Source organism: Ammodytes marinus (assembly GCF_949987685.1).
Source record: "Ammodytes marinus genome assembly, chromosome: 4".
NCBI classification, from domain to species: domain Eukaryota; kingdom Metazoa; phylum Chordata; class Actinopteri; order Uranoscopiformes; family Ammodytidae; genus Ammodytes; species Ammodytes marinus.
The window spans coordinates 6,321,448-6,339,317 of record NC_137233.1 but is presented as its reverse complement, the minus strand read 5'-3'; the positions used below and the strand labels follow the sequence as shown (position 1 = coordinate 6,339,317).

At 41.7% G+C, this 17,870-nt stretch overlaps 2 protein-coding genes across 4 annotated transcripts; one reads left to right on the top strand and one right to left on the bottom strand.

The window, feature by feature from the left end:
* Window positions 1-39: 39 nt before the first annotated feature.
* On the top strand, window positions 40-8,502 carry LOC307249255 (cell division cycle-associated protein 7-like; the record flags this gene model as incomplete). The annotated part of the gene is made up of 9 exons (XM_080025900.1): window positions 40-135; window positions 2,762-2,896; window positions 3,805-4,164; window positions 4,453-4,548; window positions 4,859-5,011; window positions 5,752-5,895; window positions 6,452-6,601; window positions 7,115-7,251; window positions 8,457-8,502. The coding sequence occupies 9 exons, from the start codon at window positions 40-42 to the stop codon at window positions 8,500-8,502; spliced, it is 1,317 nt and encodes a 438-aa protein (XP_079882026.1).
* A 169-nt stretch (window positions 8,503-8,671) lies between these two features.
* sp1 (sp1 transcription factor) lies at window positions 8,672-17,849 on the bottom strand. Of its 3 annotated transcripts, none has more exons than XM_080026198.1 (7): window positions 17,791-17,849; window positions 17,107-17,180; window positions 14,707-15,742; window positions 14,177-14,530; window positions 12,241-12,382; window positions 11,476-11,666; window positions 8,672-11,154 (listed from the first exon to the last, which is right to left on the bottom strand). In XM_080026198.1, exons 1-7 carry the CDS (start codon window positions 17,795-17,797, stop codon window positions 10,844-10,846), a joined length of 2,115 nt encoding a protein of 704 aa, XP_079882324.1. In that variant the 5' UTR covers window positions 17,798-17,849; the 3' UTR covers window positions 8,672-10,843. The 3 variants fall into 3 exon arrangements, with proteins under 3 accessions (XP_079882324.1, XP_079882325.1, XP_079882326.1); XM_080026199.1 differs by lacking the exon at window positions 17,791-17,849 and adding an exon at window positions 17,442-17,730; XM_080026200.1 differs by lacking the exon at window positions 17,791-17,849 and adding an exon at window positions 17,601-17,685.
* Between the last annotated feature and the right edge of the window lie 21 nt (window positions 17,850-17,870).

Genomic DNA, 17,870 nt, shown 5'->3' with positions numbered 1-17,870 from the left:
CGATTCTTTTTCTCAGCTCTGAGAAAAACAACAACAAACATGGCGACCAGTTTTGTTTGGACCGACGACGAGGTGGAGCTGCTTTTAAGAGTGACCCTGGACTACAATCAGCAACAGCACAGAGAATACAGCTCGGTGATCCGCCATTGTTGTTGTTGTTTTCCAACTGGCGCACATGGACCTACAAAGACGGCGCATGCCCATTTATCTCCAAACGCAATGCGCATGTGTGAGGGTGGAGCCGTGACGTCAGCGTTACCAGGGGAAATGTTTTCGGTGTTCACATGAAACCAAAACCGTCGTGTTCTCCAAAAAATCCTCCCTGGGAGGTGATCTCAAAAATTTGCGGTTTCATGCCTGCGTTTGCTGTTTTCATGTGCATGATATTTAACCCTATATTTCTCTTTCTCGTGACATCACAGAAAGAGAAATATAGGGTTAAAAAAAACTTACTTTGTAAATATTACTGTGAGGTCTTTTACTGTGACATCACAGTAATATTTACAAAGTACGTTTTTTTTAACCCTATATTTCTCTTTCTGTGATGTCACGAGAAAGAGAAATATAGGGTTAAAAAAACACTCTTTCTGCCTTTTCTCAGGCTAGGATGAACCGATTTTAATTTTTTTTGCACATCTATACTACATAGGATCTCAGAATTCAATACACCTTCATATTCAAACCGGTGAAGTAGGCCTTTAAGGTACACTGCTACTAAACATTTTATATTAAGGTACACTGCTTCAGGAGGACACAACACAGAGTTGGTCTCATCCTGTAGGAACCAGGAGGGGAATGTGTATTGCTTTTAGTGGGGGAAGCCATATAGGTGAGATTTCTGTAGGTTACTCGGCATGCACACAAAGGGAGGCTCCGGGGTGACTGCCTTGTATGGGCAATTTAGGACAGTTTGGTGAAGATCTAACGGCTAGTTTATTGGCCCCTGGCTAAAAGGATTGTCCTAAAGTTACTGAATCAGACTTCCTGGCCCCAAATGGCATAGTACCTTCAGGGGATGATTACCCCAGATGTCCTCTGTCCAGTGTAGGTCAAAGCTAGTTAGGGTCCACCAATCAGGAGTTAGGCGAGATGGAGTTTACTGACCTAAGGACCAATCAACTCACTTAGATTTGCAGATTAAAAGCCACCACAATTCAGGAAGAGACAGTTTTTTTTTTTTTATCTTACAGGGATTCTTCATAGCTTTTTGTTTTGTGCATGTACCTCTATTAGTTTTTTGGCTACAAACACTTTAACTTTTTATTGGCTTCGTTTTGACTGCAGGATGAGTTGTGTTGCTTAAATAAAAGAATTGTTCCTGAGACCTCATCTGCCTCAAACTGCGTCTTCTTTCATCAACCCACTACCAACGCCGTTTTTCTGAGTAAAGGCCGAAAATATACTGCAATAGCCTCCCTTCGGCATAGTTTTGAGACTTATTATGAAAAGTTTAGTTGACATGTGCTTTAGAATTGGGATTTTGAGATGATGACCGTTGTATTGAAGAAATATACAAACCCCAACAGCCTTGTTTTAGTAAAATAAACAACTCATTCTACTTTGTGGACCTTTTTAGTAGGCTATTACTAGTAGCCTATAAAAGAAGATATGTTATGAAAGCCAAATAGCTAAAAATCGCAAAGTTAATCAGCGCTTGAAAACACAATGTTTTTCCCTGCCGTGTCCCGTTTTAAATAATTATTTAACAAGTTCGCTATCAACTTACATTGGGACCACAACACTGCCTGCTGCACTGCGGGAGAGGCAGCAGAGGCCAGCCGAACGTCGGCAAGTTCAAGATGGTACGGTCCACTGTAGGGGTGTTATTATTAATAATTGGGGAATTAATATAAACAATTAGGAGGGGTATTTAAGTCTTTCGACCCCTGTACTGTGTTTACTGTTACGGGGGGCGCATCCTGCTTTTCAATTAAAATTGAAAAAAAAAATATATTAATACATATATTTTTTTATAATTCATAATTCAATGCCAGATATGTTTCTGCGGGCCGCCATTGGCCCGCACTTTGAGAACCACTGGCCTATAGGCTACAACAGCCACCTGCCTGTTCCTCATGTCTATGGTTTGGGCGTCTAGTCTAAATAAACCAAATTAAAACCCATCAAAACTGAATAAACGAACATGTTTGTACGGTTTTAATATGTTAGCAACATAGCTAATATGAAGCAACATCCTGAAGTGCAAGAGCTATCCTGTTCACAACTTGCAATCGGAAACGCCCAAAAAAAATATAAAAAAGACATGCCCCATATGTTGACATATGGAGAATTGTTAGGAACACATAAAAACACTTCAAATTGATTATGTTACTTATCTATGATAAACATCAGCTCTAGCGTCGCAGACTGGCGCATCCAGATGTAAACAACCAGGCTGGGAGAAATTACTAGTGGCACTTCAACTGGCATAAGGCTGCTTGTTTATATATTTAGCTCACCCTTTTCGGGGCGGAGTTTAGAAACCCTAATTGTCCGAGACTAATTCTGTGTATCCGTGTCACAGGGTGTCACCCCGGGCTACAAAACATGCACACCCAACGTTCCAATCGGATTAATTGACAGTTACCTGAGCGCGCGCGGGAGGACTTCTGGAAACTTCAGAAGCTAGTAGCTTTCTGCCGTGCACGGCCGATAGGAATATCATGGTAAAGTAATTGATTTATTCATTTGTTTAAAAATACGCTCTGCACATTAATTCAGTCTCCAATAATTGTGTTATAGCCTATGTTTGTTTCTGCAGGCAGAGGTTTTGGGAAGCGGCACATCGAAGCTAACGCTAGCATTAGCTGATGTTTTTGCAGAGGATTCCGAAAGCGAGCAACCATTTTACGGCTTTTCTGACAATGAGCTCAGCGACCACTGCGATACAGTACCGGTAAGTAACATCTGGTTGAAATGAACAACTTCAGATTGCCAGATCTGTTCATGTAGGCCTAATTGGAAAAGTAAACATTGACATTGCATTGACTTGAAGAATGCTTTTTTTTTTTTATTCACTGAGTTTTAAATATTATATGTAAACATTTACAAGGGAAATTAGTGTAGCCTATTACCCCCAACCCAGGCATGAAACATTTAAAAATAGATAAATGAATAAAATAAGTTTATGGTATCAAAATAAAATTATAGCAGTGCTGAATTTGCAAACTCCTTAAAGGGACACTGTGTAACATTTTAAGTAATTTATTATCTAAAATCAATATCCTCATTCATAAATATGTCCTCATTGGTGTAAAATCACCTCTGTCAATAATCTGAATTATCCTCCTGAGCGGAGAATTACAAATATTAATATTACATTTTGTACATTGAGCAGGCAGGTCTTATGGAGGCATCCATGTTTTTGGAATGTCATCAGGTGCATTGTTTAAAATGTAGAATTGTTCTTGTCCTTGAAGGCCACTGTAGCTTCTGTTATTATTCTAAAGGGGTGGGGTCACCCAGGGAGCGTTGCATTCTAGAACTTTGTAGAACTTTCTTGATGATGTCATATTACACACTGCACCTTTAAAATCAGACACAAACGAGCAAAGTTATTTTCCTTTTTTACAATAGGCCTATACAACTCTCTAATGCTAGAGAGACTGTAAGTTCATTTGTTCACTTAGCTCAAGTTGGTCCAGTTGTTTATGATATAGAGCTGTCAAATCAGGATTGATCATTTGTCTAAAAAAAATATGCTTTCAGCAGATACACATTTTACTGTAAATTCCATGGTGTATGTAACACATGTATCACTGGGCCAATGAGAAATAATTTCTGTCTGTCTGTCTTGTCTGTCAGAATGCACATTTGGGTGATGAAGCTGTAGAAGCCCTGCCTGGCCTTAACCCCAGTGAGAAGACGTCCAAATCCTCTACTGGTGGCCGTGTCTTCAGGCTCAGGGTAGCTCTCCGCTCTGCTCCCATATCCAAGCAACAGTCCACTGATGAGGATGAAGAAGAGGAGGAAGAATCATCTAGGGCTAAAAAGAGACCGATGGAGCAGACGGGAAATAAAAGTCGAGCAAAGAAAATGAAACTTGTTAAATTTGAAGATGAGGAGACCGCGGTGGGCGAGGAGCGTGGATCGGACTCAGCAGAAGACGAAGCTGATTCATTCCTGGCCAAGAGGCAGAAGAACATCAAGGACAACAAAGCAATGGTAAAACCAGAGACACGCAAGTTACAACCGTGCACGGCACACAATAGCATAGCTTTGGAACTGAGTGACTGATGTAAGAAACTGTGGCTTGGGTTCAGTCAGCGATTCTGGTGAATGCTTGTTGTCAAAATCGGTTGAAAATAAATGTGGTGTTAATACACAGCCTAGTAGGCTCTGTTAACTGTAAAACAAATGGGCCCACCATAGCTAGCAACATGCCTGTGTACATAGGCTAGGCTCTCTATTAACACTAGATTATTTTTTTTCATCTTCCCTGTGTTCTAAAAGTTGGCCCAGCTGATGGCAGACCTGAACAAGATGCCCGGAGGAGTGGGGATTCTGAAGAAAGAAGCCGGCAAACAGAAGACAAAGGGGAGAAGTGCTGTGAGTAGGAAAGGATGAAAAAAGTGTGAGGGAAGGAATATGGACAGAAATTAAGACAATGTTGGTCAGAATTTAGTAGAGCTCAGAATAGAAGCATATACCATGTTTTTTTTATTATTTTTTTTTTTTTTAAGATTCTTTTGTGGCATTTTTGACTTTAATAGACAGATTTTGGAGGGCCAGATTCGTACCCAGGTCTGTTGCAAGGCCTGAGTCTCTAGGGGGGACGCTCTAACCACTACACCACAAGCGCTCCCCCCCCCTCAATGTTGTAGTGTTTCTAAACAGACCTGTACTGACATTGTTTCAGCGTCCCCCTCGCTCCGGTGCCGCTGACGGAGAGTCCAGGAGGAACCCAGAGCGGGCCTCACGCAGACAGACCCGCTCTATGGCTGGAGGGGACGGGCCTTCAGCTCCCAAAGACGAAGAGATGGAACTAAGCCTGGAGGAAGAGCTGCTAGAGGTCAGAGCTGTCATTTACCAAGGACCAGTTGTGTATGTAGAATAGAATATCTTTATTGTCATTGTAACAAGTGCAACAAAATTAAGTGCAGTCCTTGTTCCATGCAAAAAACATCACATTGCGGTAGTACGTGCATAAATAAATAAATTAAAACTAAATCAAAACTATAAAAATAGTCAACTCTAGGCATTACAAAAAAACACATAAGACAGACACACAAACATCCACATTCATAAATGTGCTTACACAAATGTGTTCACAACTATGCTTTGGTAGCAACATCTAGTGAGGAATATGTACTGTATTGTGAGAGGGGAACATGCAGTATCCTGTGTGCAAGTCTATGTTTGGTTAAAGGTGCAATATGTAACTTTGGGTGTGTCAGAGAAGTGAACATTTTCTTAAGGTATATTTTCATGACATGAAACTTTCCTCACAGGAAAATTGGATCACTGGAACACTGTTTGAATTTTTTTTTTTTTTTTTTTAACTACAGCAAAGCCCACAGTTTGGTATATAAACATATTCTATTCTGACCTTTGGTTCCAGGTGCCTCCAAAATAATTTAGTTTTGATTTATGATTATAGAATTATTCAATACTAAGAATTACATGTAGAGAAAATGTGTTGTGTAAAAAAAAATCCCCCTTCCCTAAAACTACATAGTGCACATTTTAACTAAATCATTTCTGTATCAAACCAAATAAATAAAACTAATTATTTTTGTCTCTGTGTCCCAGGTCAGGCGAGCCCCACAGCGCCGCGGAGCCCCTCGGCCCAACCAGAGCAAACCTCATGTGATCCGCCCTGTGGATGACATCACAGAGGATGAACTCCAGCTGATCGCAGACAACACCACTGAAAAAGTCTACAATAGAGTTACAGTGAGTTCTCAGCCTCTATCTTCAGTTTTGGTTTTGTTGTTTATTTGGGAATGATACAATATATGGAAGGATTTGTGCCAATACGGATTAGTTTTTAACCAGAACAGTAACTCACTGTGGCAGCTTTGGTTCATGGTCCCGATATACAGCCGTGGAAAAAATTAAGAGACCAGTCTGGATTTTTCTTCAATCTTCATCTCTACATAACTTATTGAAAATGCTCTTAATGACAAAATTGTATTGTGAATTTGGTAGAAATGTTGTCAGTTGTTTATTATATAAAACCAAAACGTTCATTCTACTCAAACATTATGCCTATAAATAGTAAAACAAGAGACACTGAACATTTGGAGTGGTCTCTTAATTTTTTCCATGGCTGTATATGAAAAAGAACTGATGAAATCACCAGGTCACCACAGGGGGCATCTCTACATTACTGAAGCCTAAATATGGTGCTGGTCCCCTTGGATGTTGGAATTTAAGTTATAAAACTTAATACCAATGTCTTGTTCCTGTCCACCATCTCTGTTGCTTTAGTTTGTTTGTGTTTTCTCAGGGCTCCACATGTCATCAGTGCCGTCAGAAGACCATTGACACTAAGACGTGCTGCCGCAGTGAGGAGTGCCGGGGGATCGTGGGTCAGTTCTGTGGGCCGTGCCTCAAGAACAGATACGGAGAGGAAGTGAAGACGGCGCTGCTTGATCCGGTCAGACTGCTGCTGAAATACCATCACACGTTATACCGGTCCAGATGCACAATTGATAACTTTTGCAAACTAGCCCTGCGTTCCAAATCACATACTCTTTTTTTCTATTCTACATACTACATCTGACGTAAAAATAACGTAGTTAGCATGCAGTAGACAAACAATTGGGACTGACTCTTACTTATGTATTTCATCATAACATTGCGCTTAATCTTACCTTTTATCTTTTTTACTTGTCACATCCCCTGTTGTTTTCATATGGAGGCTCCGTGGATGTGACGTCACTTCGAGTGCACACTGGATTGTGGGTCAGAATCGCCCAAATAGCGTGCTGATTTCAACACTTAAAATCACGGCCGGGTGTAGTAGGGACTCCGGGTATTTTTGAAGCATACTAAATCTGACCACAAGAATTGGGACATCGTTAATCTTTTTTCTACCATACTAAATGGGAGAAAGTATGGGGATTGGAGCGCAGCTATTGTTCTAACCATCATGTGGTTTTCTCCTCAGGAGTGGAAGTGCCCTCCCTGTCGGGGCATTTGTAACTGCAGCTTCTGCCGCACACGCGAAGGTCGCTGTCCCACTGGCATCCTGTTCCCTCTGGCCCAGTACCACGGCTTCTCTGACGTCCACTCTTACCTCAGCAGGTGAAGAACTACGGATCATAACGTTAAACTTGGTTGTTTTCCTGATCCTGGCGGTTGTTAACTTTAGCAGGAGCTTTAATTCAGCCTTATTATGATTATGCGTGTGGCTCATGGTACAGTGGCGTCACGGAGCATTTGAAACATAGACTTCAGACCTCGCAAAATAAGTTGGTTAGGCTTATTTTTGACCTCCCCACGAGAACTCGTCTTGAATCTTCCCACTTTGAGAGGTTGGGTTGGTTGAAAGTAGATGATCGTGTATCTCTTGTGTATGGTACATAGGATTGTAAATGGGGATGTTCCCAAATATTTTAGAGACTATTTTAATCGAGTAAGTGAAGTTCACAGGCATGCCACTAGGGGTAGCTCAACTGATTTTGTGCCCCCCAGAGTGAGGACTAACATGGGAAAGGATTCCCTTTTTTATGCTGGAGCTACACTTTGGAACAGGTTACCGGGAGCACTCAAGTTGGTCGGGAGTTTGGGCAATTTTAAAAAGGCCCTAAAAAAATGGCTTAGACGTAATTAGGCTTGTCTTAGTGGTGGTCATTGTTGTGTGTGTTTTTTATGTATGTGTACATTTTGTGTATAGGGACCACAATGGAAATATGTCTTCGGGCTTTTTATGTATTTTAATGTAACAGAGTGCTGTTCTTGTTTTTATATATGAAATGGTCGAATAAAATCAATCAATCAGTCACATAGCCCCACATTTACAATGGAAATGTTAAAGGTGCACTATGTAACTTTGGGTGTGTCAATAGAAGTGCCGTTTTCTAATGTTAATTCTCATAACGGAATAAACAAACTTTCCTCATGGGAAAATTGGAGCTGTGGAACACTGGAGTTAGAAAGATTCCTGACACGTTACCGTTAGACTGTTCTTTACAGCAGCGGGCCCACAAACATATTCTAGTCTTATGTTTGGTTCCAGGTGCCTCAAAATAATTTGATTTTGAGTTATGATAGAATTATTCAATATTTAGAATTGCATGTAGTGAAAATGTTTTGTAAACTAACTGCAGGCTCTGCAAACATACACAAATCGCCCTCCCCTGAAACTGCATAGTGCACCTTTTTAATTTACATATATTGAACATCATTCAGTCCTGGAGTTGGACCTAATGTGCATCAAAAACCTGGTGACGGTTATGATGCTGCTTATCCACCTAAAAGAATGACAGCCATTATCTCTCTTCTTCCAGCCTCCGAAACAAACTGAAGAGTGACGACAACGATGTGGAGTTGTGATGATGTCAGCACTAAGAGGAAGAATTGTTCAAACTGATTTTAGACAATGAAATGTATACAACCTGTTTTTTATGAATAAAGCATTTTTATCAGCCCATTGTTGTTTGTATGATTGTGACACAAGTTTCCAAAGAAAAGAGACCAAGTAAATTCATAATTTTAATCCAGCTGTTGGCATTTGCAGTAGTTGTATACACACACAATATAAAATCCCTTATTTAAAACGGGACAAAAAAAATAAGAGCACTTGTTGTCCAATGAACTTAAAGGCCTACTTCACCGGTTGGAATATGAAGGTGTATTGAACTCGGAGATCCTATGAAGTATAAATGTGCAATTTTTTTTTTAAATCGGATCATCCTAGCCTGAGAAAAGGCAGAAAGAGTGTTTTATGGTCTCACTGTCTAACCCTACATTTTACACAGGGTTAGACAGCGAGACCATAAAACACTCTTTCTGCCTTTTCTCAGGCTAGGATGATCCGATAGCAATTTTTTTTGCACATTTATACTTCATAGGATCTCCGAGTTCAATACACCTTCACATTCCAACCGGTGAAGTAGGCCTTTAAGTCTATAGATTTCAAAGGAGATTTTAAACATTTTCCGACATAGTACATGTTACAAGAATTATCCGTTTCAAAGCGGAATTCAGAAGCAAAGAACTATTTAAACAGGAGAGAAGCATCTTTTCAACAACAACAAAAAAAAACATTGACCCTTAATAGCATTTTGCAACTTATCTTATTGGACAACAAAAGGGATGCGTGTCCGAAGCTTGCCTCAAGCTGGATAGCTTCCAGTTAGAACTTTAACATAAGCATTACAAGAGTAAAAATTAGTAGAAAGTTCATTCACCAAAGAAATATATCCAAGTTTTTGTCTATAAAATGAGTATGAACCTTTGGTTTTGAGCTTACATATTTATGCTGTCTGGACATTATTACAAAAAATATTTCACTCTGACCAGATATTACTATATGAGAAACACGTCTCCAGAAAAGAACATGGAAGCTGGGTGAGGGGGAATGCAAGGCAAAGACTCAAAGAATACCACGGGAAGAAAAATACTTGGAAGATCTGGACTGCATAGAATACATTATTCTATGACAGAAAGGCTCTTGAGTTTACACATGTAATCTACATATATATATATATAAAAGTAATAACATAAGATTAAGATTGATTGTGCATGAAGTTCATACAACTGAAAAGGCAATCTCTTGCAATCGTGTAAGATGATCCTGCCTAAGCTGAGAATTTCTATAGCCTTTACATTACCAAAAATATATATATATTTACATTTAAAAAAAAAAATCAAAACGTGTTTTGCTATGATAACCAAATCAAAGCATGATGGCTTGAATGTGTTTACCTACATAAGAGGTTAAAGAGTTATTTTCAGGATTTCAGTGCCCTGACACACCTACGTCCTCACACTGATTAGTGCTTCTGGCCATGACCTGGTGTATCCCAGCCCTCCACCTAATGCTTCACCCAAACATACCTTACATAATATACTAAACGTGAGAAGAACCACATATTTGCTGGTCAAGATGTTCATTTCTTCTGGGTGAATTTAACCTTATGAGCCAATGTGGGCCAGTTATCCTGAGGGGCAAGCGGTCTAAGGGGACAGGAGACACCTGAGGTGGACACACACGTAGTGAAGCCTGCAGCCTTGGAAACAGTAGGGAGAGGTTCTGACTAACTAGTGTGATCTCTTTGCTAAAGAAGCTTGTGGAGACAATATTACTAGCCACCATTGAAGTTTGTTTTTATTGCTACTATTAAAAAGGTGCTCTGAGGAACTTTGTGTTAATTCTTGCACCCCCTTTGGACAAAAGCGGTAGTGTTTTTACATGCCAGCTGTTGTTCCTGGGTGAGCGTACCCATGACAAAGACATTAAGAAAAAAATATATAATTATTTGCCCTGATGGTCTCGTTTGCTGTTGCATGTAATTTACGATCATCAGAGGAAAAATTAGACTGTTTCAGAAAATATTTCAAAGTTCCTCGTAGCACCTTTAAAGTAAGATTTGAGTCTCAATGAGGGATACAATGTTAGTGTAGTGCCATTTCCATTCAGGGGAAATCAGATATGTTAATTCCTCTAGTCTAACATTTGAATCCAACTCCGACCCCTCAATACAAGATGGAAACTCATATTCCTGCCAGCGTTTCAACTTCACTAGTGTCCGTTTAGTTGTGATCACCTCTCCTGTGCGATGCCTTTTGAGAGGGTTTTGCGTCCGCGGTCTGACGTGCCCTTTTTTAACCCCAAACTGTCCGAATGCAACATCCCACCCACAGGCCTTCTTTCTGCTCTGCCAAACGTCTGTTAGTAGCTGTTGCCGTTAATTTGGTGAAGGTCCACCTGCATCATGTTGATCCCGCTGCTGGCTAACCGGGCGATGCTCTCTGCGGATAAGGTTTCCATGGTGACGATGGTGTGCTGCTGGTCATTGGCTGAAACAGTTCCTGGTTCCACCTTTGTCACGGTTACGGGGGAGCCGTCGTCGACCAATCCTGTGGGGCCGCTGGCTACGTCCGCCACGGCTTTCTTGTTCAAGTGGGTCTTGATGTGTTTGGAGAGGTGGTCGCTGCGCATGAAACGTTTGGGACACTCGGGGCAGACAAACCTTTTCTCTCCTAACAAGGGAAAGAGAAATAAAAATCAGTATAAATATTAAATATAGCTGCAGCTGGTATAGGCAGACTATGGCAGACTACTGTTTGAACGATAGATGTATTCATACTGTTTTGCAGTGTGTAGAATAAAATGAATATATCAGTGGAAAATAAAGAAGTTAGGATGACATCTTCAAGTAAAAAAATTAAAATAAAAATCGGCAACTAATGATACTTTTCTTTACCTATTATCTTGATTTATCCTTCGGTCCATAATTTGTCAGAAAGTTGCAAAATAGTGCACAGTTTTTTAATATATTCAAATTGCTTTGTCTGCGTCACCTGTGTGCGTCCTCTTGTGGCGCTGGAGCTCATCTGAACGGGTGAAGCGTTTGCCACAGAAGGACCAGCTGCAGACGAAGGGCCGCTCCCCGGTGTGCCAGCGCAGGTGGGCTCTCAGGTGGGACGTCTTGCCGTAGATCTTCCCACAGCCAGAGATGTGACAAATGTGCTGCTTCTTCTTAGTGGGGTCTCTGTTGGGTTCAAAAAGGACAAATCAAGACAACTTTCTTTGTGATACTGTTAAAGAAAAACTATAGTTGACAACTTTTAGGTTTTAGTTTTGTAGCTCTGGACCACAGTTCTGATAATCTGTAGTTTTCAACTCTGCATTAATAGACAAAAATATTAAATTATCTTCCAAGTAAGCACCATAAACATTCAGTGGCCACTTCACTTGGTGTCCTTACTAGAAGTGGTGAAAAGAATCGTGACCCCAAGGATCGGAATCGAATCGTGGGATTCCAAAAGATTCACAGCCCTAGTCCTTTTACAAAGCTGATATCCAGCCTTCAGTGATATTTTCAGAAATGTGTAAATTCGATTATATGTGTATTATTGTCATGTCTAATTGATTTGTCCTCATTTACATTCATGAGAATATTAGATACACATTTAAATATAATACAGTTGGGTACAACAGAGCACTAACTATGTCCCTCCATGCTAAAACATATAATTCAATTAACACCTCTATGACATAGTTAACTAAAAATTGAACATTGTAAGCATCATAAAAGTGGAGTTTTGGCTTTGGCTGTGACATACCGTCCTTCTCCGTCCTTGCAGAAGGGGCAGGTACAGGCCTCTCTGCGGTTGCGTCGTCCTTGAGGTTGTGGGCTGACGTCCTCATCATCCATGGCCGTGCTGTCATCCAGACTCTCTCCACCCGTCTGTAAGGACTGCTCTCCTGGAGGCATGCAAGAGAAAACACCATTTATAGTACAACTCCAGATATATTTTTGTTTTCATACACATTTCATTAATAAAGTACAGAACACACTACAAATACTTTCATTCATAAACTGAGTGTTTCTGCAATGTTACCTAAGAAAGAAAGTTGTTTTTATCTAATAGAGTTTACAGCTTGCTCTCAAACTGCCTAACACACAGATGCTTCAGGGACCATAAATAACTGCACCTTAAAAAAAACAAAAACAGTATATATTATTATTAGGGCTGTCAAGCGATTAAAAAAAATAATCTAATTAATTACAGACTCTGTGATTAATTAATCTAAATTAATCGCATACTTTTATGACACTTTTATACCCGTTTATAAACAGCTGTATAGCCTGCTACAGTTTGTCGTACTCATAGGCAAAAATATTGACACACACGCACACGCACACACACACGGAGAGGGTGTCCGTTTACGCGGGAGACGAGACAGCTAGCAAAAAAAATTGAGACATACGGAGGAAGATTGAGAGATCCTGTTTTGAACCTAGCCTACATTGTTGCACCCACTAAATCAATAATGCACACACTGCGGAGAATAAAGTAAGATGTCTTCCTACCTTCATGCTTATTTGCCCGAAGCATCCCATAAACCGTCCATAGAGCCCTCCCTTTCCCCTGCTTCTCTCTTTACTTTTCTCCCTTTCACCCGTGCGGGCCGTGTATGCAAGCTACAGGTGCAGCTCGGTGCAGCTGCGCACCACTTTTGCACCGGGTCAAAGGGCATTATAGAAGTGCGATTAATCTGCGTTAATTTTTTTAATCGCGTTAATTTTTCTGTGATTAATTAATCGAAATTAACGCGTTAATTTGACAGCCCTAATTATTATATTTGCGTCTTACAATTGTTTGCTAGCCTCAACTGTATGCTGCCTGCAACTTGAAGATTTAAAAAAGGTCATTTCGCTAAGATACACTAAAAGCACTGTATCCAATAAAATAAAGAGTGAATAAATGCACTTTTTATTTCTGATATTTCCACATTACAATACTAAACTCAGGTTGTTCAGACAGCCAATAACAACTAAAGAAGGGTTCAGATATGATCAAGGTTGCTATTAAATGGGAGGGGTCAAGTTACACCCTTTCTATGACACAGAAGTTGAGGCCAACCCACATATACATACTGTAACATGACCATCGTCTTAAAAAGATGCAACCTCACAGAGAAAAGAAGAAAAGTTTCCACACAATCACACACAGTTCTGTAAAGAGCTCAGGAGACGCTGGGCCAGATGAACTGGTTCAACCAGTTTGGTGAAAGACACACAAAGAAAGAGAGAGAGAGAAATCGAACCCACAGTTACAAGATACTTTGCATTTTAGAGCAAACATCTGGGGAAAAATACTTCACCCTAGGTCAACTGTCAATCTACTGCTGAACAATTATTGTATACAATAAATACCTAAACATTAGCAGTTGGTGACCCGTCTTGCCTAAAAAAAATAAAGTTAACCTTTATTTATACAGGTAAATCCCATTGAGACCGGAGACTCTTTTTCAAGGGAGACCTGTTCAAATTTTCACATTACCATTAACACACACACATTCATAGCCTAATAGCAGGCCAACTATCAGGAGTAATCTGGGGTTGAGTGTCTTGCTCAGTGACACTTCGACATGTGGCGGAGAGGTGGAGGATCGAACCACCGACCCTGCAGTTGAGTGAACGACCTCCTCCCTACCCACGTCGCCACAGCCACACACCCCCTCCCCCGGTAAACCTAATAGCCAGTGACTGACCTGTGCTGGCGATGGTGATGGGGACGGTCTGCAGCTGGTGCATCTGTAGCCCGGAGCCTCCGAGTGTGTTGAGGTTGATGGTCTGGATGCCCGGGATCTGCAGGGTGTTGACGGCGCCGCCCCCCTGCGCCTGTCCCAGCTGCTGCATGTTGGCCAGGGTGATCTGAGGGCCCTGGGGACTCTGGATCTGGATGGTCTGCCAGCTCACCTGTCCGTTTGGCCCCACGGTGCGCAGCAGGATGGGGCCCGTGTTGGGCATGATCTGGAGGTTCTGGAGCCCTTCTTGGCTGAGGGTCGGCGCCGCGAATACCTGACCCCCCGCCCCGGCCTGGATGGTCTGGAGCGCCGTCCCGCCTTCAATTGAATTAAATAAATTTATTTCAGATATAAACAATACAAAACAAAATGAAAAGCATGAAAAATAATATATATATTTTCAAATTATTTCACAAATATAAAATAAAAAGCATATTATTATCAAGATACATTGATATGCCTGATAAAGAGTAATATAACATATTTAATCGTACCTTGGATAACCTGTTGCGGCTGGATGAGGATCTGCTGTGGTTGTTGTTGCTGCTGTTGCTGTCCGTCTCTGTTGTCCGGCTGTATTGGGACGCCCAGAGTAGAGCCCGTGTTGTGTTGGAACGTCATGACTCCGTTGCTGTTCTGACTTTGGGTCATTCCGTAGGACGTCGCTGTCTGCGTGGTTGCCGTGGGCACGCTGGTCATGTAATTGACGGCGCTGTTGGAAGTGACCGGATGTTGTTGTTGCGTTTGCTGTATCAGTTGGTTTGCCCCCGAATCCCCTCCGCCGTTGTTCCCATCTGCGCTTGTTCCAGAGCTGACCGGCAACAACGTGATGTTCCCGTTTAGCGACACGGGCATGTTGGCGAGGAACTGATGCTGGTTCTGTAGCATGCCGTTGCCGAGGCTTATATTCTGAATGGGGATCGCCCCTTGAAGGAGACTGGGCATGGTGATGATTTGGTTTCCCCCCGCGCCCGCTCTGTTGGTAGTGGCTAATATCTGCTGGCCGTTCGGCGACGACACGATTTGGAACTGTTGGCCTTGAGCGACGGCTCCGGAATCCTGCTGAGTGTGAGCCAACTGCAGCGTCTGGCCGTCCACCGTCTGAAACTGGGGAATGACCTGGTACTGGATGTTGGGCATCATACCCGACATGGTGAGGAGCTGCTGGCCTTGCATACCCGGAGCCTGAGCCACGATGTATTGCTGCGGTTGGAGCTGCTGCTGCTGCTGTGCTTGAGTGCTGGCGGGCGGGGAGAGCACCTGTCTGTTCTTGCCTGCCTCGGACATCACCATGGAGGAGTCGGTGGTGATGGTGTTGGAGCCCGAGGACGCCTGCACGTTGATGGGGATGACCTGCCAGCCGTTGGCCCCCGAGGTGAAGATTCCCTGGTTCAGGTCTAGGTGTTGCTGCTGCTGCTGCTGCTGCTGCTGCTGGTTCTGTTGGTCTGTCTGTGAATCGTTCTCTCCCGGCGTGTCGATCCGACTGCACGTGGCCGCCAGCAAGGCAAGAGGGGACGGCTGCTGGGAGTCCTGGAGAGACAAGGATAATAATGTCCCATCTCAAAACAAATCGTTTTTAAACTGGCATACTCCGACTAACTGTTGTTTATCGCCCACTTCACCCCACTAATGTAAATGTGTATTGTCTTATTATTTCTATTATTGTTGTTCTTTTTAACTCTGCCCTGTAAAGTGACCTTGGGTGCTCTGAAAGGTGCTTATAAATAAATTATTAAATAATAATAGGTTTATTTTGTATAGCACCGTTAAAGAGCAGACGTCACAAAGAGCTTCCCAAGTAATGCATGAAACATAAACAGAAGAATAGAGCAGCAGACGTCACATGCAAATATCAGCTCAAATAGGGAATGAGAAGAGAAGGAGTTTATATAGGAATAATACATTTTACGAGCGATTTTACATGTTTATGCTGCAGCTGTGACAAAATATTTAAATGGCTAAAATGTCCACTCGTAGGTTCAACCATTCACTGATTCAGTTAAAATGTGTTCACTAGAGAATGGTAATAAAATAAAATAAAACAGTGATGTCAAATTTTTTTTTAGAGAAATGAAATGGTGATTTACAATTAAACCACAAAGTATAATACAACTAGAATATATAAAGCAAGCTACGCAGTTACAGTACAAACACATAAATTAAATGTGGGCTACATAAAACTAGTATAAAAAGTTATTATGTTAATAATATTATTAGTTCTACAAAATATAAAAATGTACAATGTAAAATAAGTGATTTAATTAACAAAATAAATGTCCCAAAAAAAGTGTTTGACTGACATTGTAAATGCCATAATGATAACCATGCAGATCAGGGCATACTGCCTGGTAGTGTGTGTACTGTCCAGACCCTCACAGAGAGATTAGGATTGGAGGGAATCCAGGGTGGGAGAGTATGGGAGTGGACCGGAGTGAACACACTCCCACCCACCGCCCCGAAGCAGCGGCGGGCTAGGCAGCTTCCCCTCCCCCCCCGAACACCCACCCATCTCCCTCCCACACTTTATTCTTGCCCTATAAACTTTACACACTCCTCTAGCCACCCCCCTTCCAAGGCCAGCCAAAATGGGCCGAGCGAAATGCTACATGAAGAGCCGGGGGTTTGACGGCAACACCCCGTGTGGGCGAAATTTACCTGCCCATTCCCCACCCCAGAACTGACATGTGCTTTTCGGAGAGAAAATCAACAAGCTCCCCGCACAAGCATAGAGGCATATACACACAAATGGACTACAGACAAACAACTAAAGCTATATAGAGAATACACGCCAGATTTAGTAGGCGAGATAGTTTGGTTAGAATGCTTCTCGTTTCGTAGAACTGCCGATGCATATTCTGATGTCACACGTACAACCAGTTGGGTTAAAAACTTACTTGCGAGTTTGTGTTTCGCTTTTGACTGAAGCCTCCGCCGCTCTCCACAGCGGCCATTTCACCCTGCTGCTGATCTGCGGAAGAAGAGTTCGTTAAGATCACTTATCTGGAAGTAGTTACGTGCAAACATTACACCATCACACTAAGCGTTCACGTAACGTTCAACATTACCGGGAGGAAACGCAGTATCTAGGCAACACACGGTCGACTTCACACAAATAATTTAACTTGTTTGGTTTGTATTTAGCTTAACTCTTCAGAAATGAAAGGAGGAAAAATGCCACAAGTGCTCGGGGGGCCAGCTAGCATTTTCAGCTAAGCTAACATGAACTCACCACAACAAGTAGCCTAATGTGAAGAAAAAGTGCTACGTGTTAGCTTAAGAGACCGACACTGTTTCAACTGCACTGCTAAATAAGAACCTCTCAGCTACTTCATTCGGACTGGATAAAAGTTGATTATTGTGTAAGCAGGGATTGTAAAACAGCGTTAACCTTAATGCTGATAGCCAAGTACCGACTATTAGTAGTTTTTAAAAGCAGCTCGAGACGCTACACAAAACACTATCTTACTGATTTCAGAGTTCAGAAAATGCCTATTTGCTTTTATCTGTGACTTGTTACTTAGAGCTTCGTACAACAACATGCCACTGAGTTGCAACAAATGAAAAAAAAGTTCACTTACTGCTCATAATTTGAAGACGGGAGGAGTTTCTCTGGTCTTTTTTCGAGTTGACAACTTTTCGCCAATTCAACCTAACTTGA

Coding starts and splice junctions, on each gene's coding strand:
- sp1 (XM_080026198.1), bottom strand. Junction 11,667..12,240: donor TGCAAGGACGGAGAAGGACG/GTATGTCACAGC, acceptor TGAACCCAACAG/AGACCCCACTAAGAAGAAGC. Junction 11,155..11,475: donor CCACAAGAGGACGCACACAG/GTGACGCAGACA, acceptor TTCCCTTGTTAG/GAGAGAAAAGGTTTGTCTGC.